At 36.7% G+C, this 23,537-nt stretch overlaps 2 protein-coding genes and 1 long non-coding RNA gene across 4 annotated transcripts in view; 2 read left to right on the top strand and 1 right to left on the bottom strand.

Moving 5' to 3' along the window:
• The window catches only part of LOC137071480 (uncharacterized), a 59,891-nt gene extending 44,911 nt beyond the window's left edge, over nt 1-14,980 (bottom strand). For both annotated transcript variants that reach the window (XR_010904436.1, XR_010904437.1), the window contains exons 1-4: nt 14,841-14,980; nt 9,308-9,423; nt 8,937-9,060; nt 2,201-2,365 (exon numbers count right to left, since the gene is read on the bottom strand). This is a non-coding gene — a long non-coding RNA (uncharacterized lncRNA). The remainder of the gene's footprint in view (nt 1-2,200; nt 2,366-8,936; nt 9,061-9,307; nt 9,424-14,840) is intronic.
• On the top strand, nt 9,340-15,145 carry selenoe (selenoprotein e). Its single transcript, XM_067439515.1, has 4 exons — nt 9,340-9,488; nt 10,268-10,344; nt 10,605-10,683; nt 14,846-15,145. Exons 1-4 carry the CDS (start codon nt 9,372-9,374, stop codon nt 14,987-14,989), a joined length of 417 nt encoding a protein of 138 aa, XP_067295616.1. The 5' UTR covers nt 9,340-9,371; the 3' UTR covers nt 14,990-15,145.
• Nucleotides 15,146-15,965: 820 nt separating this feature from the next.
• On the top strand, nt 15,966-22,860 carry zgc:112294 (transmembrane protein 17A). The gene is made up of 4 exons (XM_067440276.1): nt 15,966-16,095; nt 16,928-17,034; nt 19,538-19,651; nt 22,457-22,860. The coding sequence occupies exons 1-4, from the start codon at nt 15,966-15,968 to the stop codon at nt 22,784-22,786; spliced, it is 681 nt and encodes a 226-aa protein (XP_067296377.1). The 3' UTR covers nt 22,787-22,860.
• Nucleotides 22,861-23,537: the final 677 nt, after the last annotated feature.

Genomic DNA, 23,537 nt, shown 5'->3' with positions numbered 1-23,537 from the left:
AAGACTAATTAAGAAGTAAATAAACAACACAGCCACTTAGATATCACCGCTTTATGTCACGTCAAAATCCAACTTAAAAAATGGCCTGAAAACAAGGGTTTTAGTGAGAGATCACTATCAGCTTGGTGAAATTAAAGCTAGATTTGATAGATTTATGTTTACTGAGCAAGATGACCCTTATTAAGTTGACTATATATATATATATATATATATATATATATATATATATATATATATATATATATATATATATATATATATATATATATATATATATATATATATATATCAGGGATGGGCAACTTCGATCCTGGAGGGCCACTGTCCTGCAGAGTTTAGCTCCAACCCTAATCAAAAACCGCACCCACTTGTAGATTTCTAGAAATCCTAAAACATTAATTAGCTGGATCAGGTGTGTTTGCTGAACACAGCTAAACACAAGACCAGAAATAAATTTCTTACTGCCTTTAGTTATTATTTTGGAACAAATGTATTTAAAAAAAAACCATTAACTTACTTAGAACATTAATTACTTTTTTAATGTACAATTACAACATAGAATTGCATTTGATGTCTTTTTCATGTAATGTAATGTTTATTTAACCAGGAAAATGTGACAACATTAAGTGTAACTGGGACATAAATTTACTTTTTTTTTAAAGATGAAATATTCCTGAAGCTTCTTCTCCTAGTGGTGAACCTGTAATCTCCCTGCGCTTTCAGTATCTCATATAGCCACAGTCTGGATTCATTAAAAAGTGTCAGTATCTTTAAAGCTGTGTCTACATCCTGTTCCTCTTTCACACCCCCTCTTCTCTCCCTCTCTCTCTCTCTCTCTCTCTGGGCTTCAGCCATTTCACAGAGCATGTGTTTTTCATTAGGAGAGTTGGATTAGAGCACAAGGGCAGATCTGCAATGGTGGCAATCCACACTCCTCTCCTTCTCTGCCTTCCCTCCATTATCTCATATGCGATCGGCTTCGGCCATTCGCAGCAAATATGACCATTCAGCCTGATGATGTCACCACAGCCGTTGCTGTGAATCTACCCTCAAAATCTAAATATATAAACCGGACCTGAAATTCCCATAATCCTCTACTCTGGAGGTTATAACTTCTAATCATAGATCGGAATACAAGAGAAACCTCAAATCATGGTTTAACTGAGTCTGCGTTGTCAGAAATAAGTAATCGCCATCTTTTTTGGTAATGAAAGTTAAAACTAAATGTGAGCATCTGTGTGTGTGTCTATGCCCTGAGGATCCAGACGTCCAGGATCAAACAGTGCTTGTTTTGGAAACAGGGGGAAGCACTACCTAAATGCTGAGTTTGGAGAAAAACAACGGAGAGGGAGGGGAAAAAGAGAAAGGGAAAAAAAAGAGGAGGATGAGAGCCCAAAGGATCCGGTGGAGGAAATGGCTCCTGCTCATTATGTGTGCTGCTGGAGAACAGCATGCTGGGAAACTGACGGCAGTAATGCATGCGTGTGTGTGCAGCAGATCTTATGTGTGTGTTGACGTGTGTACAGGGATGGTGGCGTTCTCGCTTAGGAGAGTGAGAACGGAAGAGATCGTAAAAAGTGTGTTTTGATGTTTGGCCAGAGGCGTGTGACTGAGACTCTTGTGTCTGAGTTTCAAGACAAAACTGATGACAAATGAACTTTTTTTTAAAACATGGAATATATGGTTTAAAAAGACCATATAAAGCCTACTCTATCATATTTGATGCCCATATTTCTAAGGCCAATAAATTATCAACAAGCACTTGAAAAATGAACAAGACCATAACTGCATTTTGCTCAGTTTGGGCCACTGAATAAAACATATTCTCCTATATCATACTATATGAGCCATCCATAAAAGCCTGATTTAATCAAATATGATGCACAACAAAAAGCAAAAAATGATGCTGAAGAATTTTGTCTAAATGTTACGCACATTCAAATGTATGTTTATAATGCCCAAGTGGCTATTACTGACAGAACCCTTGCAATGTGTTTAAAAAGAACACCATAATCCCTTGATCATTTATTAATCTAATAGGGAGCTGATATTATATATATATATATATATATATATATATATATATATATATATATATATATATATATATATATATATATATATATATAAAAAGGTGCAGTGTGTACATTTTAGTGGTATCTAGCTGTGAGGTTGTGAATTGATACCGCCCATCACTTACCCCTCACTTTCGAAGCACATAGAAAAGCTACAGTGGCTGACACAGGACAAAGATGTCGTCGTCTGAGACAGCAGAGAGTACCTAGCGCTGCGAAGAGTAGTTTGTCCGTTTAGGGCTACTGTAGAAACATGGCCGCACAAAATGGCGTCTTCATTGTAAGGGGACCTGCGGTGTATGGAGATAGAAATGACTAATTCTAAGGTAATAAAATCAAAACGATACATTAAGTAAGGTCTTTATACACCACTGAAAACATAGTTATGTATATTATATTGAATTCTGTCAATAGATCCTCAAATACTCCTCATAAAGATCCGTTTACACCAAGGATGATAACTATAAAGATAATGATAAAGATATAGTTCTAAAAATCATTTTAAATATTAAAGAATAGCAGAGTTCACACCACAGATATAACAATAACAGCACAGGTAACTTTATTATTGGAATCAATTTTTTCAATGTTTTTATCCAGCTGATGAACAGCCAATCGAAATCCATCCAGCTTGAGCATTTATGCTTCCTTTACATGCTATCATAATTATTAGTTTCCTACTCCTAGTTCAAAAATTGGACATGAACTCCCTCTGAAATCAAAATTTGAATGCAATGAGCTCATAAGCAGGAGAAGATTTGTGAATGGCAGTGACTGAAGCTGGTAGGTCACATGATAATGACAACATGGCGAATGTAGTGTGTCTGGATTGTATTCATACTACAGACATTCATACTATATAGAACTTACTTACAGTACACCCATTCAAGAGATTATGTGATTTCGGATGTACCCATAGTCTAAAAGTGGAGTCATGCTGCCTTCACCTGCTATCGGAAATTTGATAATTCGCACTTCTGAAGTCATGATTACGAGCTCATGGCATTCAAGTTGGGAGGTGAAAATGGGATGGCGTTCATGTGCAATTTTCACCTAGGAAACTCATCTGCGATAATTCCGAGAGCATGTGAAGGCAGCATTAAAAGCATCTTCTGCAATCTAAAATGGCAGCACAGCTGAAATGTTTGTTTGAACTGCACCCTTTACTGTACAAGTGTGAATTTGCATTCTTTACTTTTTTTTTTTCCACATTTGCCAAAAAATATAACTTTGCTCTTTTTTTGCTATTAAAAAACAAACAAGCATATGCCCAGGTGATGCAAAAGTAACGAGATGCATTACTCTCCATAAAAAGTAATTAGTAATGCAATTAGTCACTTTTTAGGGAGTAAGAATATTGCGATGGATTACTTTAAGAAGTAACTTTCCCCAACACAGACCAGCTATGATGGATTTTCAGCAGGGAAACAGAGTCAAAAGTTTGCAATGAAAAGTCAGAGGTCTCAATATGAATGCAAACATTTCTCATAAGTGATCTGAACTGTGCTCACATAAATTTTAATAGTTCTATACTCCTACTGTATGTCAACAATCATTGACATACATTTTTGTTTCTCCTAAGGGATTTTAGAAACATCTGAAACAATGATGATAATTGAATACAAATAATAATGTCTATAAACATTACTAATATCTAATAACAATGTCTAAAAACTACATTAAGTTTCCTGAACAAGTTTCAAGCAATAAAACGTTCCTTTAGGACAAGTCTTGTTGAAGCTCAAGACTCAGACCAATCACTTTAGTCACATCTTCGCAGAATCACACTGCGCTTAATGTCTTGCCTGCAGATATTGTGATTTTCAGGTCCAGGGAGGAAATCTGGGTCTTTTCAGAGGGAGACGACTGTGTCATCTGACACATGAGTGTCTGGCCACAGCTGTAGAGACAGACAGACAGACAGACAGACGGGGCCCCAGCTCTGCCTGTGGATGATAGATCATGATGGTTTCACTGCTGCATTCCTATAGAGAATGGTTTATTTTCATTGGAAACATAATTGTCTGTGGCAAGAGTTTTGGAAGTGCTTTTACCCAAAACACTGCAAAAAGTCCATCCTGTACCATGGTCGCCCTCTATAGGTGACCTAAAATCAACACACCATTGAAAGTGGTGTCCGTTGAAACAGAATATACCCATACAGAAGTCATTCATACGACTATGTATATAGTTTGCTACTGTATATAAATACACAGAAAAAGGGGCTTACACCAGATGTGGGCAGAGTTGACATAACAGGTTACATGCACTGCCTTGATCCTGGGTTATTTTGTGATGTGCCTATACATTCACACTGCATAAACAAAAAAATACAATAAAGAGCTATAAGAATAGTACTGATTGAGTTGCATTTGACTATTTATTTCATGATTGGGTATTATAAATATTTATATTATTAAATATAAATATTTAAAATTAAAAATATCAATTTAATAGAATCCATATACCAATTTCAATCTCACAGAACTTTTTTCAGTTCAAAACAACAGAAGAAACAAGTATTGTTTGATCATTAAATTAAATAACTAATATATTGTACTACATAATTATTTTATATCCAAAGGATCAATGTATATGGTGTTAATATTGAACCATAATCAGTAAAAGCTACTCAAATCTCAAATTTAGTTAATTATGGCAAAAATGGGGAGTTCATATTTTCATTCTTTCTATAATATCACAATGTTGACATACTTTTTTTTTATACATGCATGCATGCATACATACATACATAGCATATATAATAGTCATGTGAACTGCTAATCAAATGCCTCTGATTGAATGATCATTAGCAAGTATGATCACCTCTATTAAAGCAGAAATGTTGGCAGTTTGCTGGTCTGGAGCATGCAGGTGTGTGTTAACACAATGCCAAGGAGGAAAGTCAGTGATCTTGGAGAAGCAATTGTTGCTGCCCATCATTCTGAAAAGGCTTACAAGACCATTTAAATTCCATCATTCTACAGTGAGGAAGGTTATTCACAAGTGGAAAACTGGAAAACATTTAAGACGGTTGCCAATCTTCTCAGGAGTGGACATCCCAGTAAATTCGCCCCAAGGTCGGACTGTGCACTGCTCAGAAAAATTGCAGACAACTAAAGAACTACACCTCAGACTTTACAGGCCCCAGTTAACATAGTTTTTAGTGTTCAAGTTCATGACAGTACAATTAGAAAAATATGGGTCAAGTATGGCATTTTTGGAAGGGATGCAAGGAGAAAGTTTCTTCTCTCTAAAAAGAACATGGCAGCATAGCTTAAGTTTGCAAAGTTGCATCTGAACAAAACAAAAGATTTCTATAACAATGTTCTCTGGATAGACAAGATCAAAGTGGAGATGTTTGGCCATAATACACAGCACCAAGTTTTGTGAAAACCAAAAGAGCATATCAGCACAAACACCTCATACAGAAAGTCAAGCATGATGGTGGAGGGTTGATAATCTGGGCTTGTTTTGGTCCCACAGGACCTGGGCACCTTGCAGTCATTGAGGCGACCATGAAATCCTCTGTACACCAAAGAATTCTAGAGTCAAATAGGAGACCATCTGTCCGACAGCTAAGGCTTGGCAGAAATTGGGTCATGCAACCAGACAATGATCCAAAGATCATCAGCAAATATACACTAGAAAGGCTAAAAAAAGAAAAGAATGAAGGTAATGCAATGGCCCAGTCAAAGTCCAGACTGAAAGGATGTGACTCACGTCAGTCTCACGTTAACGCAGCACATTATATATATGTGCTGCGTTAACGTGAGACTTATTGGACAATTAAAAAAATGTCGCCGTTAATCTATTCTTGAAGTTGGGTTGTGAGATGGGTCTATACTATGCAAGCTATGATTACTTTCACTTTGATATTTTAGCGCAGATGCATCTCCAGCCGAATTCAACTGTAGGTGGTGAGAACGCGAACCTGTGTATTACCTAGTGTGAAATTACCACACCAAATGTGATGTGCTAACATGGGAAAATTTGGGGAAAATTTATTTTTAAGAAGCTTCTCAATGGAAAGGATATTTGCACCTTGTACAATTCAGAATTAGTTTACTGTAGGAGTTCTTCCAGTCTTGAGTACAGCTTAAACGCACACTTTTTTGTCATTCCGATTGAAAGATTCAGTGGACTGTTTAAATGAGATGTTATATAACCCGATCTGTGGTTGACATGTGCTGACCATAGACCACTGACTTTCAGTCGGAATCATTTTGTGACATGTTGTGACAGTCTGTCTGGCGCATCAGTAATGTCGACACGGTCCTGTCCAGCAGCTGGAATGAGTTACTGGTTGCCATAGCAACTCTCAATGGCCACCAGGACTTATACGGTTTTATAAAAGCAATTTATTTGTTGTAAAGTGCAAAAATCATCTCAGAAAAATACATTCTTCTGTCAGGCACAGTTGAAGTAAAAAGTGCCTTGGACAAACGCTGTCAAGATGAGAGAGTGTAGCCAGGCTATGTCTGTGTCATTATTCCAACATTATCTTCATAACTTCGAACGAAATAAAAAGTTCACCCCTCAGAAAAATTTACTTTCCTCTCAACATTATAGCCTGGTTTGAGTGGCGGGCGGCGCACACACTCTTCAGTGGTGAAGGCGTGCGCTGTATATCACGTCACATCAACGCACACTCAGAGTGCTTTCACACAAGCACTTTTGGTGCACACCCGGGTTCGATTTACGTTAGAGTTCTGGGGTGGTCTGGGGTTCATGTGAACTTCGGTACGGTTCGCTGCTGATGTAAAAGCAATCACACTAAATCGCGGAAGTGATCCACTATTAATTACATATGAGTTGATAAAAATGTCTGTTTCACTCATTTACCTGACTAGCGTCACTGACACTGCTAGCAGAGAGCTGTAGATCTCATTTCTGCTCATCTTTGGTGTTCTTTAGAGCATTTGCAGTGCATTCACGGCAGATAGACGCAAGTGCCATTACGTACAGAAGCTTCTGTAACAAAACCATAGACTGTAAAAACCAACGGTTCAAAAACAAATATATAAAAGTGATGGGAGCAACGCTATGCATTTCTCCGCCTTCACGCTGGCTGTCGTTACTAAGCAACCGGGTAAACAGCTGCTGCTTTGATGACGCAAACGAACCCCGGTTCGGAACCAAACATAATATGAACACAGTCCAGCGGAGGCAGGGGGAGGGGGGAGCAATCGAACTCGGGTTCACGCCAGGCAATCGAACCAAGTGTGAAAGCACCCTCAAAAAGTAATCAGGTCAGGACGGTGAAATTTTTCGTTTGATCAGTTCATGAAAAGGTTTATCCCACACCTCTAAGGCCCTCTCCACACAAAGCCAGCACTTTTTTTTTCCTCGTTTCAAGAAATATCTGCATCCACACGAGATTAGGAAAACGGACTAAAAACGATGTAGTTTGCATGCCAGGCCTGTGTGTGGCGCTGTAATTCTGCCACAGAAATACACTAAAAACGGAGAAGAAGAGTTGTGGCTAGAAGGGGTATAGCAGTGGTCGGAGGTGAGGCAAAATCTCACAATAAAAAACAATAAAAACATTTGCTACTTAACAGATGTGTTTTATTAATGCCTACACCTACCCCAACCCAAAACATACCCTTACAATAATGCAGATACGTTAATTAAATGACGCAATATTGATGTGTGCATGCCCAGTGCCCGTAGTTGTATCCCTTAACACTTCACCGTGCCGGACGTAGTGTGATGACATCACCTTTTCAGAAAATATACGGAGTCGCTGTACACACGAAGACGGAAGATGATCGTTTTCAGATTTACCCACTTTGGGACCCGGTTTCGAAAAATATCGGATTCATGCTTCTAAAACGCCGGATCCGTGTGGACGAAACGCTGATACGGTACAAAATTTATACGTATACAGCTAAACGCGTCTCCGTGTGGACGGGGCCTAAAACTGATTACAATTTCATTTGGTTTGGGCATTTTTATTCCAACTGAGGTGTTTATATGGAGCATTTTTATTTGGATTGGACTTTTAAACGGATTACAGTGCTCCATGAAAACGAACCTATTATTTGGGTATTACACATATCCTGAATGCCTTCGGCAGAATTCAAATGAGCCAGTTTAATTTAGATTAATTCCAAAATTAATCTAGATTTTTAAAAAAATCTATGCCCAATATATATATATATATATATATATATATATATATATATATATATATATATATATATATATATATATATATATACACACACACACACACACACAGACGCATATACACACATATACACACACACAAAAAGTGTACAATTTACAGAAAATTCTACAGTCTACGTTTTGTACACAATCGTACATATTTAATACGATGTGTGACTTTTTTAACTTGATATTTGTATTCAAATTGTATGATTAAACATTTTTATTATCAAATGCTGTACAATAAATGACTTACGATGCTTCTCCACTTACTTAGTTGCTTAAAAATAATTCATAAAGATAATCAATTAATTATTATATTTAATATTCACTGTTTTACACCATCAATATGCACTCTAAAAAGTGCTAAAATGCCCTTTTATTGAAGAAGAAGAGGTTCCTTATACCTAATGTCTTTGTTGTTACCACCTGTTGCTTTAACACCACATACTTTTGGTGTAAGGAAGGATAAAAAAAAACTATAAGCACTGAAATATATGAAAAGATTTTTAGTACAACACAGTCAGACATGTGTAGCCTTTATAAAAAATTAAAAAAAAAAAATTCCCAGGTGTGTAACAATGATCCCAGAGTCATTCCTCGTAACGATGTATTTTACAGAATGGTTAATAATACATAAGAAAAAAGGAGCACACCATTAATTCAAAGAAGAATTTAAAGACTAACTTTAAACACTGCTTCATCAGAGCGTTCTTCAAACAGCAGCTGTTGTGTTCTGACTCCGCTGGTTATTCATCAGCAGAAGCTGGGAGAATCTGACACAGACGCAGCTGCTCCGTGGCCTCAACTCCTTCACATTGTCAAAAAAACAACAACATTAAAATACAACAAATTTGACAATAAATTTTACTTTATCAAACAAATAACAGCTTTAAATTATTTTGGTATGAACTAGTTGACTTTAAAAAATCAATAATTTCCCAATACTAAGGTTTTTTTATTTAATTCCCCTGAAGTAAAATCCAACAAAACGACCAATCAGGCTTTGCCACATGGTGTGGGACACCTATCAGAGAACCCATATCTACTAAACCTACCCTCAGTTCACTAAAGGACCACAATCTTTTTGGATACGGCAAGGTCTCCCAACCCAACCGCGGTATGTGGCTCACACTGGCGGCCCTTCTGACTCTGTGTGCCTCAGGAAGAAGTGCTGAAAACAGTTCAGAAAGCAGTGCTTTGGAGGAAGAGATTGTTATAGCCAGAGGAAAACTTGTGGTGAGTGTTCGACAGCTAATCTGCAAGGAGTTTTGCTCTAAAAGGTCACTTTCATGGTCCAATGATGTGGCACAGACGGCGTCAAACTACATTAACATAGAAGCTAATGATGTTAAAATATACTTCATTATTATAATTTGGGGCTATATAAACACATACACTACTTTTACAAAGTTTATGTTTTTGAAAGAAGTCTCCTCTGCTACTCAAGGCTGTTTATTTGATCAAAAATAAAGTCAAATTGTGAAATACAATTACAATTAAAACAAATATATCTATATTTCTTATTATTAACAAAGCAAAAGAACATGATTTATTTGAAATATAAATCTTTTGGAACATTATAAGTGTCTTAACTGTCACGTTTCATCAATTTACTATCCCCTTGCTGAACATAAATATTAATTTCTTTCCTTGAAAGGAAAAAAAAAATCTTACCGACTGTAATGTAGATTGTTTAATTAAACACTCTAATAATTGAGAAATAATTCTCTACAAGTAGGTAATGCATGGCATTTAAATAAATTAAATGCTGTATACCCTATAATGTCATAAAGAACACTTCACTGTACAAAAAAACACTTTTCTCTGCAATTGAAAATGTTCTAGTGACTGATCACATCTAAATTTTTTAGTTGGCCAAATTGAATTTTTGTGAATTGATGCAATTTATTTAACAGAAAATTATATTTGGCCAACTGAAAAAAATGGAGACCTGATTTATTTTAGTGTTGTTTTCACTATTTTTCCATAAATATCTCTTCAATCCCCTCTCCCAGGCTCCCAGTGTAGTGGGATGATCCATAAAGAAGATGCCAGAGCTCTACACTTTCCTGATGGAGCGATGGGCATTGTAGTATCCTGACATTATACCTCTCATTTTCTTGTAATTCCTGTTTTCAGTCGAGTATGTGTATGTGCAGTACGGGTATTTGTTCATATGGCTTTGGTAAGACAGCATTTGACAGGGGTGTGAATGTTAATGAAATCTTTACAGGCCCCCGGTGCTGTTTTCTGTGCTGCCATATGTTTAAACGCTTAAAGGCCGGAGTCATGCGCTCCGTGGCCTCAGAGGTCATACGCCTGGTGCCGTTAACCTTAACCTGCTGTTTAAAGTCATAACCTGGAGTATGATTCAGGAGAGGACAAAAACCCACGGCTGATCTTCTACAACGATAAGGACGAGGAAGTGAAGGTAAGAACAATGTTATTTTAAGTGTAAGTATAAGCAGTCTTTTCAAATTAGTCACTCATTAGTCACTCAAACAAGTGTCACAATCTGTCACAAGGGAAGCAATGATGTGACAGGGTGGTTTTTTTTTTTTTTTGACGGTCTGCTTTTTTTTTATTGTTGTACGTAAAAGAGCAGCATGACTATACTCTATACTTCTCCTTTTGTGTTCTATAGAATAAGAAAAAACTCAACAAAACTGACAAAATGTGTGAAAAAAAGAAATCTCTCTCTCTCTCTCTCTCTCTCTCTCTCTCTCTCTCTCTCTCTCTCTCTCTCTCTCTCTCTCTCTCAATTTTTTTTTAACTCCTCACAAAAGAGTTGAAAATGTCAGGGAAAAAAAGAGCATTAGGGTTTCCACTTAGTTCACACTTGTCATGTTTGGTTCGATTAAAACGAACCCTGGTGCGGTTGCTCGGTTAGTGCGGTTCATTTGAACATATGTGAACGCTGCCATCCGAACTCTGGTGCGCACCAAACAAGCGGACCGAGACCGCTAAAAAGATGGGTCTCGGTCCGCTTCCAAACGAACTCTGGTGCGGTTCGATTGATATATGAACGCAACACGGACCAAAGACATGTAAACGGGCCAAAAACCGGACGTATAATGTCACAAGATGCCACGCATAATGCAGCTGATTTGACGACGCGGAAAGATCGGTGTACGTTATCCAAAATGAGTAACTTTAACGTTAGAGGGCAAACGTAGAGCAACGAGGAAGAGCCTCATCAATATTTGGTCAGACGAGCATGTTTCGAAAATGCTAGAAAAAACACACAAAAAGCATACCTGGCTCTTCTCATCAAAGTTCCTGTGTTGCCCATTTTTAGCAGGTACAGACGACAGAACGGCCGTCTCTTTTGCACAACGGAGGAAATCCTGCTGCTGTTTTGAATGTTTTGAACATTTTATGAGCTCTTCATGAGTTCTCAGCGGGTAAAAATAATGCCACATGTACACGCATAAAATGATCGCGTTTAATCCAGCACACAGTGTTGTTTTGAATGTTGTGAACATTTCATGAGCTCTTCATGAGTTCTCTGGTAAAAAGATAGTGCCATATGTGTTACACGCATAAAATGATCGCGTTTAGTCCAGCACACAGCGTTGTTTTGAACATTTCATGAGCTCTTCATGAGTTCTCTGGTAAAAAGATAGTGCCATATGTGTTACACGCATAAAATGATCGCGTTTAATCCAGCACACAGCGTTGTTTTGAATGTTGTGAACATTTCATGAGCTCTTCATGAGTTATCTGGTAAAAAATAATGCCATATGTACACGCATAAAATGCCTGCGCGTGTAATCCGCACACAGCATTGTTTTGCATGTTCGGTAAACGAGCTCCTACGTCATATAAACCGACCAATCAGGTTGTGAGCGTCTCCCTGTGCCTTTGGTTCGGTAACTTTAGGTGCGCGTTTAAAAATGCCCGTGTGAACGCTAAGCGGACCAGGAATATTATGTTTGTTTTTGTTTTTTGGTCCGGACCAAACTAACCAAACGAACCAAACTACAAGTGTGAACGCACCCTTAGAAAAGCATCTTAAGACCTAATAAATGGAAAATAATGTAACATTATATATTTTAACTAAAAGAGTGTGTGTGTGTGTGTGTGTGTGTGTGTGTGTGTGTGTGTGTGTGTGTGTGTGTGTGTGTGTGTGTAAAAACGAACTATAAAGTTTAAAAAATGGGAAAAAAAGCTATAAAAATTAATATGATGATTATAAAATTGTACAACTATCAACAAATATTTAGATATAAAAAGGTGCACTTGTTTTAATGGAAGAAAGTGCAATGTGCAGAATGGTGGAATAAGTCCCACCTTCTTAAAGAGCCAATTGTATCACTCCAGCTGCAGTTAGAAGTTGCTAGTGTTCTGGGGCTATTGATGTGTTTAATGCTGCCGTCACGTGCTATCGGAAATTTGATAATTCCCACTTCTGTTGTGATTTTGAGCTCACCCAAATACTCAAATTTTTAAATGGGTTCATGTGCAATTTTTACCTAGGAAACTCGTATGTACGATAATTCCGAGAGCACGTGAATTCAGCATAAGTGCTCCTGGGATGTTCATATTTACGAGGTGAGAAGTCTTGTTTACAACATAATGTGCCCGTTTCTCACTGACATTCCCCCAACTCGTACAGATCAGGGCTTAAAGAAAATATCGAACTTCCCACTGGTACAACTTTGTGGTGACAACGTTCATGTGTGTTCAACTCGTAAATACGATCTTTACGGCATGACTTGAACGCACCATGTCCACACTAGTGCGATCTGTCTTCGTTTTTAAAGTCCCCAATTTGGTCCATATTCAAATTAAAAAAGTGCCTGTAGCGTTTCCGAAGCTTTCCAAAGCAAAAGCGATGTTTTAAAGTGAAAATGCACTAGTGTAAAGTAGCCTGAAAACGTAGTGTGTAAACGTAAACATACCCTGCATCCCAATTCCAATACTATACATACTAAATAGCACTCGAAAATAGAATTAGTATGTCCCGAATCGTAGTGTGCTGAAAAGAGTATTCCAAAGGTACCCAGATGGTTTACTATTTCCGGGCAGAATTCGAAGTACAGATCGACGCACACTCTAACTGCGTTCACACCACCGGCGACGAGAGTGTCAAGGTGGCCGGAAGTCATACGTTTTCACGAGGATTCGATTAGAACTACAAACGCGGGGTAAAAAAAAAGTGTTAAAAACCACAAACATGACGGATGTGCGCAGATGTCAGACGGTTAGGTTTAGATAAAGGGGTTTGAGTGATCAATTATCAGTATTCAGCCTGACAAAAAGATATTTATAGAGTGTTGTCCACATTATATTCCACCTGTAGCAGCATTGAGAACTTCTGTAATGACACGTTTGGCAATTAACTTTAAAAAGCATCATTATATTTAAACTGCAAACACACGAGGAGATTCACTGCATTTCAGACCCACACATGGCAAATCAACGTGCGATACATTTCTCTCCGATACGGTAGGAAATTAAACTAAATGTGGAGGATTTGATTTGAACTGTGATGATGATTGACAGGGCTGTTTAAACGGTGATGGGATACACGTAACTAAGCAACAGAGTCCTTTAAAGATGAAGTATTATAATAATAATAATGCATAGTGATGTTACGTATGACACCGATACTTGCAATGAACCACTGCTACGGAGCTTGTATCATTAAGTCACTAGTCTCTTGAAAATTACTTCTGAAGCAAACACACTGCTTTACTCCTGTAGTGAACCACCTGACTGCTTTGACAGCCCAATCCAGTGTTGACAGGTTTGAAACCTGGCGGCTGTATTTCTTATGTGCTTTCACACATTATATTGCCCTGCTAAAAAAGACTATAGAAACTTTACAGAAATACTATTGAATTAAATGGTTTTCATGGGAATTGCTTTGGTTGTAATGGAAATTATAGTGGTCTCTATGGGTCTCTATATTTGTTGGTATAAATCCACAAAGGATCAGTACTTTTGCATGTGGTTCTGTTCGAGGTCGGATCACGTTCTCACCACAAACGAACCGCTCCAAGGAGGTCTGGGAACGCTTGTTTGGTCCGCTTTTGGTGCGCACCCGAGGGCGATTGCTGCTTTCACACCTGACCAAACGAACAGCACCAAAGAGGGAAACGAACTCTAGTATGATTCAACCGAACTAAATGAAGTAACTCCAATTTCTATTTGAATTAAGCTTCGAGTAGGTAATGAACCATTTTTGACACAATTGTAGCCTATCAGAAAGCAATAATACTTCGAAACGCTTCATTTGGCCATCACTAATACTTTTTTTTTGTAACACACTTTATATTATGTCCCAAAGCTTGCACTTTTGCTACACACTCAAAAGTATGTACTTTTTTTTGTCAGGATACTAACGTTTAGAAACAAAATTTGTGAGGCAGTTGTCAGATTTCATTGGTGGTTTCAAATATGAAATTGAATCTTAATCTTGGTGAACAGCTTTGGAGAATTTGATGTTTTCCCTTTCAACGAGCTGTAACGTTAATTGCATGACTGAAATAGCTGAGAGGCTTTTCAAAGATGGCCGCCAAGTGAAATATCTTGCCTGGAACTTTGGTATCTTTCACTCCTCTGACAACAATTTGTGCCTACCTCAGGTTGTTAATGTGAAGAAGATGAAGGCAGACGAGATCAGCAGCTTGCTGGATTCTCTGGGTTTCTATAAGAGGTCACAGAAAGGCGAAGAGGTCCCTGAGGAGTTCAAACATTTCCCGTTGAGAGCGCCTCGGGACGAACTGTGACACCCGCTGGTCAGCGCCGGTACTGCAGCCTGCCGCAAATGACGTCCAGGATCTAAAAGTTCAGGAACAGAAACAGATCTGGACCGACAAAACAGATGGCAGGAGGCAGTTTGGCGCACCACTGTCCTAATCATAGAGCTTTTACAATAAACTTCTTACAGCTTTGTCTTGTGTGTCATTGTTTTGCTCTTTTGTCATAAAAATGCATGAGCCTACTTGATTTTCACAAAGGAACACAATTAGCCTACAAAACAAACCCACCGAAATATGGCCATTAAGGAAAGTAGGTGACAAGTTGTTGAGGCTGTCAGAATAAACGAGAAGCCTAATTATTGAATGTTGCATTCGTTTAAACAAAGTCTCCTTTCCAACTGAGCTTGTTAAAAAATACACTCATTAAATATAATTGTATTATTCAAATTGTGGGCTATACAAAACAAATCTGACAAACATTCACAAAAGTAACCAGGTCCTTCAAAAATGAAACCAAAACAGTAGACTATTAATAAAAAATTAAATAATACAATTTTTTTAAATATTATTTTATTTTCATTTGAGTGGTGGCTAAAACAATAAAATAAATTCATTAAATGTATTCCACTGACACATTTATTTCTTGTTTTGAGCATAAACCTCATTACATTTGTTAGAATTGTATTAAAACTAGATATAATTTGCCAAAAGGATATTAAAATGTTCCGTGAAAACAAGTCTTCTTGTTTTATGTTGGTCTACAGGTGTTTCAAACTTCTGAAAATGATTAAATTTGTATTTAATTTATTTTTCTATTTTGATTTCCTGTGTAGTAACAATAACGGTATTAACTATGGTTACCATGGTGAGGTTGACATCTTAATCTGCTGTCAGACTCCATCTGTTTCCTCAGATTTAATCTGGTTAGCTCTTGAAAGACTCACAAACCAAAGTGGAGAAGCGTGCAGGACTCAGTGGATGAGCGTTTCGTGTCGTCTCCACCATGCCTGTGTTTTACACCCCGATCCCTCAGAACCTGAGAGTGGGTCTGGCTAATGTCAGCGGGTCAGTGTTTATAAATAACAGGACGCGAGACAGTGGAGACTTCAGGGACCCGTATCAGGATAATGAAGGTGAGACGTCCAAATGCAAAGGACCTTATTATAGAGGATGTTTATTACTCACACTGTTGTTTTATTTTTCACATTGCACAAGTGGATTACTACTGGCGTTTTAACAGAAACTTTCTGTGCTTAAAAATCGAAATAAATAATATGTATTTAATGTTTTTGAAAGAAGTCTTAGCAAAAATACAGTAAAAACATTGCTGAAGGAGCATGTGAAACTGAAACCAGGAGTAATGATGCTGAAAAGTTGGCATAGCATCACAATAATAAATTACATTTAAATAACAATATTATTTTACAATATTGCTGTTTTTACTGTATTTATGATCGTATAAATGCACCCTTGGTGTGAGCATAAGAGACTACTTTCAAAATTATAAAAAAAAATCTCAATTATTCTAAACTTCTGCTTTATAATAAATATAAAAAAATAACTAAATTCACTTAAAACAGGGGAAAATCATAAATCATTTTGATTATCTTTCCCTCATTTATTATTTATGTTATTGAAATTTTTCACTGACAAGGTGATTTACTTGTGTTTTCATCATAAAACAACATGTACTTTTAAATAATAATTCATTTAATGACAAGTTTTATTCATATGTTACATAATATGACAAATACAATGAATAATCTAATTTCATGGATGCTAACGATAAGAAACAAAGTTCATAATAGTCTCTATCCTCAGTGTTAAACTAGGCTTAAAAGTTACCCCAGGGGGTAAAGAAAATTATAATGAACAATTAAAAAATAAAAGATATTAGATTAAACATCACTGATTGAATATCTTACCACACGTGGTGTTGTTCTGTGCTTCTGGTTTGATGTCTAGCCTGTGCCGAGGTCTCGTCTCATCTCCCGCTGCAGATGCTGCTGTACTTTAACATGTTCTTCTTCCCCTTCTGGTGGATCTCTGAGGTGATAATGCTGCATTTAAAGGTGGGTTCAATTAGGCCTATATATGCTAAGGCTATTGTCCATCCTTAATGATAAAATCCTTTCTTTATGTAATGCGACTGCAGTTACTTTACTATCTCTGTTATATTTACCAATGTTATGTCTTTCACTTTTAATAGTCTATTTACTGTATAACACAACCAGAACTATTCTTACATTCACAAACAAAATCAAACACAGTGTTCAATCTTCTTTACTCTCTCAGCTAAAATAAAATGATACTTTTAGAAATGAAACTACAACCACCAGTAGACGATGGCAGATTACTTTCTTAATGAGTGACTCATTGAATCACTCAGTCAAACAATTTATCCAAAATGGCTGGTTTATTCAGGGACAAAGCAAGGCTGTCCAAAATCGTATACTCTCTTGAGTAGGTGCTTATTTTGAGCAAGTCATGACTCATGACCGATAAAAAGTATGCTTGAATGTATGAATATAATCCGGATGTACTACATTTGCCATGTTGTCATTATCATGTGACCTACAAGCATCAGGTATGTCACTCCATTGCCATTCATAAATCCTCTCCTGTGGCCATATGGGATACTAAAGTGTCCATGTATGCACGCTTCAGAATCTCACCGGAAGTAGTAAGTCACCGTACTTTTTGCCTTCTGTTTTTCGAATACTATGAATTCAGACATACTTTTTTTCTGCATGCTATATAGAGAAGTATTCGATTTCGGATGCAGCTTGGGACTGTACTCAACAGCACAAAGAAAGACTTACGTCCTCGAGGAGTCCGGTCCTGCCAGGCTATGTTCGAAAATTGCCACCTATACACTCATTCACTATTCCCTACATAACTCCACTAATATAGTCTCCTTGAAGGAGTGAATGACAATTGAGTGCGCTGGAAGGGCTTCCACTTTTGCATGTGCTTTCTGTATCATTGAAACTGTCAGTAAGGTGAAAATATTTATCTTGAACTCTGAAAACTAGTAGGAAAAAACCCTGATTAAAAAATTTAATAATCAATTAAAAAGGAATTGATATACTCCGGGCCGTTGAATGCTTGAATCTGATTGGCTGATGAACGTTCTGAGGTGTGCAATTATTTTCTGGGAAACATTTCTGGAGAGCGAACGTAGATCCAGGCAGCTTTCTTACCACATTACGTCCATATCACTTCACTTAGTTAACTGTAATAACGGAAATTAAAGGTCTAAAAAACAACAACAACACACTCTAAAAAATGCTAGGTTAAAAACAACCCAAGTTGGGTTGGAAATGGACAAACCCAGAAATTGGGTTGTTTGAACCCTAGTAAAAAGACCCATTCAAACAACCCAATTTCTGGGTTTCTCCATTTCCAACCAAACTTGGGTTGTTTTTAACCCAGCATTTTTTAGAGTGCATAAAAACAAAGTCATTTTTAATATTTACAGTAAATATAAAACATTCAACAGCCGGGCGACAGCATAACATAAACGGAAGCGGACATCAAAGGCAGCTGGAAACAACAAAAGACATAAAATGACATCTCGCTCTCTTTCTAATAACTTCATTAATAACTGCAGTAGATTGCTATCAACGACTCAAGCTTTAAAATTAAGTTTTGAAACTTGCAATGAACTTGCCGTTGAATGAGATGCGGAAGAAATATTCCTACTCACAATAGATTTAAGTGGCCTACAAAAACCAGACAAATCCATCATCGGATCAATGTCTTGAGGTGTAACCATAGTATAAGCAGAATAAATGACTGGGTGTGCGATATTTTTCTAATAATTCAACAACCCATTGTCAATTATTCCTTACTTACACTGTAGCCACATTGGACCAGCAGAATGCTACAGATATTTTACTTTATAAAGTCAGTCTTACGAGAAGCAATTTTTCCTTCTCCGTGCATCTCCCTTTAGATGCTTTGTACAAAGATTAAAAATAAATCACTCATTGTTATGTATATTTGTTAATGTTAACAAATGAAACCATATTGTAAAGTGTTAGCAAAAAACATTCTACAAACATTCAGAAGGCTAATCAAAGAAATTATGAAATTAAGAGATATTGTGCATTTACCACAACCAACTAAAAACACTTTCAAATACGTTTGGGAACAAAAACAATCTCAGTTTTAGTGACTTTTCTGAAAGTGATTATTAAAATGAATGCATGAACATCACTTCCATAATAGCTGGCAGGCCATTAGCAGCAATGCCAGATAAAAGGGTCTTCAAACATTAATACGGCTCCTGTATCCATGGTGATGGTCTGCCTTTGTGAACTGCACATTGAAGTTCAAGTGCTACTGTTATATATTGTACATTTAATAGCTCGGCTAAATCACAGCAATTTAAAGAGATACTGCTGCAATTATCATTTCTAGTGTCAAGACCTGAACAATCTTAAAAACACTGCTAACCTATACTTGTGATAATATTTAGATAAGCTTTTTTTTAGGTCAATCTGGGGTTGTGGATATTTTAAATTCATATTTAGTAACAAGGAATATAACTTCTTTCTCTTATTTCCATAGTTCTGTTATCTGCCAGTGTATTACCAGTGCCTGCTGGTGACAGGGGTGGTCCTGCTTAGCATATTTGAGGCGTTGCGGGTGTATCTGGGTTACGTCGGTAATCTCAAAGAGAAGGTAATGCACACAAAATGATATAAATCATTAATCTGAACACTGCTCATTCTTAACAGATTCTGTATGTGTGTGAGAGAAATTAAACAATCAAAAAGTGAGAAAAGCGTGAGATTGAATGCTATTTTTACTCACACTTTGCAACATATTCATATCTAGCTGTTCAACTACAAAAAGTAAGACTTCTTATGACTAAGGATAAATGTTATAGCCATGGAGCAAGATGAAAAATGTATTTTACAATTGCTACTCATTTATATATATATATATATATATATATATATATATATATATATATATATATATATATATATATATATATATATATATATATATATATATATATATATATATATAATGTTCTTAAAGTTATTTAATTGTATTCATTAATATCATTAAATGTATTACAATGTGTCACAGTCAACCAACAGTTAACTATTAAAGGGTTAGTTCACCCAAAAATTAAATTGATGTCATTAATGACTCACCCTACTGTTGTTTCACACCCGTAAGACCTCCGTTCATCTTCAGAACACAGTTTAAGATATTTTATATTTTAGTCCGAGAGCCTTTCTAAGTAGCCTGATGGGGTCATACTCAATTCTCAGAATATGAATCTGAAACTGCTCCACTGGGCTGTGATTATGGGGCGTGTTTCAACCGAACCAGGAAAGACCTCAATTGGATAGACCTACAACCAATCAGAGCAACGAAGCGACGCATTGTCAAATGTCAACAGACAGAGCTCAACTGTACTGTGTTGCCAAGTCCTATTTTTTTTCCGCGGTTGTTTTCTATGTCCAAGGGTTGAAGCGACTGTTATGTGATATATAGACCCATGAGTGCGAATTTTAGCAGGCAATCTTGCCAAAATAACACACATTTCACCCCCCAAACACCATTTTTCACCCGAAGAACCCCCCCAGAAGCTATTGTTTAGGGCTAGTAGTTGGCGGGTTTTGTTGTTAAAACTTGGCAACCCTGTCTGCACGCGCTGGAATAAACGATCTTAGATGGTGTTGTAAAAAAATTAAAGGATTTATTGATACACAGGGTACTTACCCAACATGATCATCATCTTTGAGAGAAATTATGAAGGTGAAGGCATATACAAACAAGCTCTCCGTTTAGGATTCGAGTAAATATAATCCAAGCCCCTTTGATGACGTGCATGATTACGTTACTGTTTATCATCTGTCCGTCATCGTCTAAAGCCCGCCCTGATGATTTCATTGGTCTGAACAGTTTCTGTTCGGGGATGATTACTCCTCTATGGAGCGATGGCAGACCGAACTGCCCGACCCTAAAATGTTGTGGGCGGGGCTAGTTTCGGCTGGCATCCAGGCTAGTATCTAAGTGTATGCACACTATACTGTCCATGTCCAGAAAGGGAATAAAAACATCATCAAAGTAGTCCATATGTGACATCAGTTAGTTCATTAGAATCTCTTGAAGCATCGAAAAATACATTTTGGTCCAAAATTAACAAAAACTACGACTTTATTCAGCATTGTCTTCTCTTCCGCATTTGTTTTCAATCCTCAAATAAAGATTCAAACGGTTATGAATCGACATATTGATTCATGATTCGGATCGCGTGTCAGACTGCTGAAATCATGTGACACTGGCGATCCGAATCATGAATCAATACGTCGATTCATAACCGTTTGAATCTTTATTTGAGGTTTGAAAACAACCAAATGGACCAAAATGTATTTTCGATGCTTCAAGAGATTCTAATGAACTAACTGATGTCACATATGGACTACTTTGATGATGTTTTTATTCCCTTTCTGGACATGGACAGTATAGTGTGCATACACTTAGATACGCTCTTGGACTAAGTATAAAATATCTTAAACTGTGTTCTGAAGATGAATAGAGGTCTTGCGGGTGTGGATCAACATTAGGGTGAGTCATTAAGGACATACATTTCATTTTTGGGTGAACTAACCCTTTAAGGTTAACTCATATTTTCCTTGTTTTTGCCCCCATTTTTCATGGGCTGAACTCAAAGACCTAAGACTTCTTCTATGTACACAAAATAACTATTTCTTTCAAATATTGTTCACAAATCAGTCTAAATCTGTGTTAGTGAGCACTTCTCCTTTGCCATCCACCTCACAGGTGTGGCATATCAAGATGCTGATTAGATTAGGATGATTATTGCACAGGAGGGTCCAGGGGGGTCGGAAAACCAGTCAGTGTCTGGTGTGGCCTCATGCAGTGCAACTAATCTCCTTCGCAGTGTTGATCAGGTTATTATAAGATATTTTAAAATTAAATAAATAAACACGAAAGTAGCGATCACGTGGTGAAAACAGATTAATGAAATAATTGAAATATGAATAAATAATTATATAGATGCAATATAAATAAATAACTATGAACCACAGCTGATAGAACAAAGGAATTAAATAAAAATGCATAATTAAATTAAAATGATAAATAAATAAATAAATAAACAAACAAACAAACAAACAAACAAACAAACAAACAAACAAATAAATAAATAAATAAATAAATAAATAAATAAATAAATAAATAAATAAATAAATAAATAAATAAATAACCATGAAAGTAGTAACCACAGCTGATCAAATAAATTAATTAAATAAATAAATATGAAATTAGCTGATAAAACTACAAAATAACTAAATACATTTGCAATTAAACTAAATACAAATGCAAAATAAATAACCATGAAAGCAGTGACCACAGCTGATAAAAAAATAAAAATAATCTAAAAGGAATGTTAATATTATATTAAAATGTTGCCTACATTTCTTTCTTCATTCTTCTCTTTAGGTGCCAGAGTTAGCTGGATTTTGGCTGATCTCCTTCCTCTTCCAGCTGCCTATCCTCCTCTTCTTCATCACTGATCAAGACATCCTCATTCTTCCTCTGGAGCGGGCCGTTCACTCTTTCTATCTAGCCTTCCTCCTGGGCGAGCTGTTGGCCTCGTTTCTCGCCCTGCGTGTCATGACCCGTAAACTCGCCCAACAGTTTCACATGAGGCAGTTCGGCCCCGTCCAGGGTCTCCACACAGCAGAAGCCCTGCCTATGTTTGGACTGCCGCACGGGGGCAGGAGTGTGCTTCCTGTGAGGGACATACAGCCCCATCGAGAGATGATGTGAAACCTGGGTGTTAAAGATCTGAGCAGGAAACAGGATAGTTTGTATGGTTTTCCACCAATGTGACCTTCGGCAATAAGTGCAATTTTCTAATAAGAGAATGTTTTGTGGTAAATCTACAAAAGCATGACCAGTAGTAGTAAAATGGAGGGGTGGGGTTAGTTGTCACACCAACACTATTTAATCGGTATCCATGAGGTTTGGAGTTTAAAAAGTTGTTTTTTGTAGTTATACCTTCAGTACATTTTTATACAATATTCACAAAATAAATATTCACTGAAATAAAGTTAATAAAGGACAGTCTAATTATAAATTAATTAAAAATTAAAAAAAAAAAGTTTAAAAGCTCTGAAGAGAAGAAATTCATATTTCAACAAGGATGCATGAAATTGATCAAAAGTGACAGCATTATAATTTTACTAAATATTTCTATTTCAAATAAATGCTGTTCTTTTAAACTTTCCATTCATCAATAATTTTGAAAAACATGTCTCACAATCTCCATATTAATCAGCAGATATTAAGCAGTTGAACTGTCAAACCTTGATAATAAACAAATCCTCATATTATAATTATTTCTGAAGGGTCATGTGACACTGAAGACTGGACTAATGATGCTGAAAATTCAGCTTTGCATAAAAATAAATACATTTTAAAATATATTCAAATAGAAACAGCTACTTTAAATTGTAATAATATTTTAAAATCTAAATTAATTTTACTGTGCTTATGATCAAATGCAGTCTTAGTGAGC

Source organism: Pseudorasbora parva, chromosome 3 (assembly GCF_024679245.1).
Source record: "Pseudorasbora parva isolate DD20220531a chromosome 3, ASM2467924v1, whole genome shotgun sequence".
Lineage (NCBI taxonomy): Eukaryota > Metazoa > Chordata > Actinopteri > Cypriniformes > Gobionidae > Pseudorasbora > Pseudorasbora parva.
This window is presented reverse-complemented; position numbering and strand designations above follow the sequence as displayed.

Coding starts and splice junctions, on each gene's coding strand:
- zgc:112294 (XM_067440276.1), top strand. CDS start 15,966: ATGCCTGTGTTTTACACCCCGATCCCTCAGAACCTGAGAGTGGGTCTG. Junction 17,035..19,537: donor TGATAATGCTGCATTTAAAG/GTGGGTTCAATT, acceptor TTATTTCCATAG/TTCTGTTATCTGCCAGTGTA. Junction 19,652..22,456: donor TCGGTAATCTCAAAGAGAAG/GTAATGCACACA, acceptor TCTTCTCTTTAG/GTGCCAGAGTTAGCTGGATT.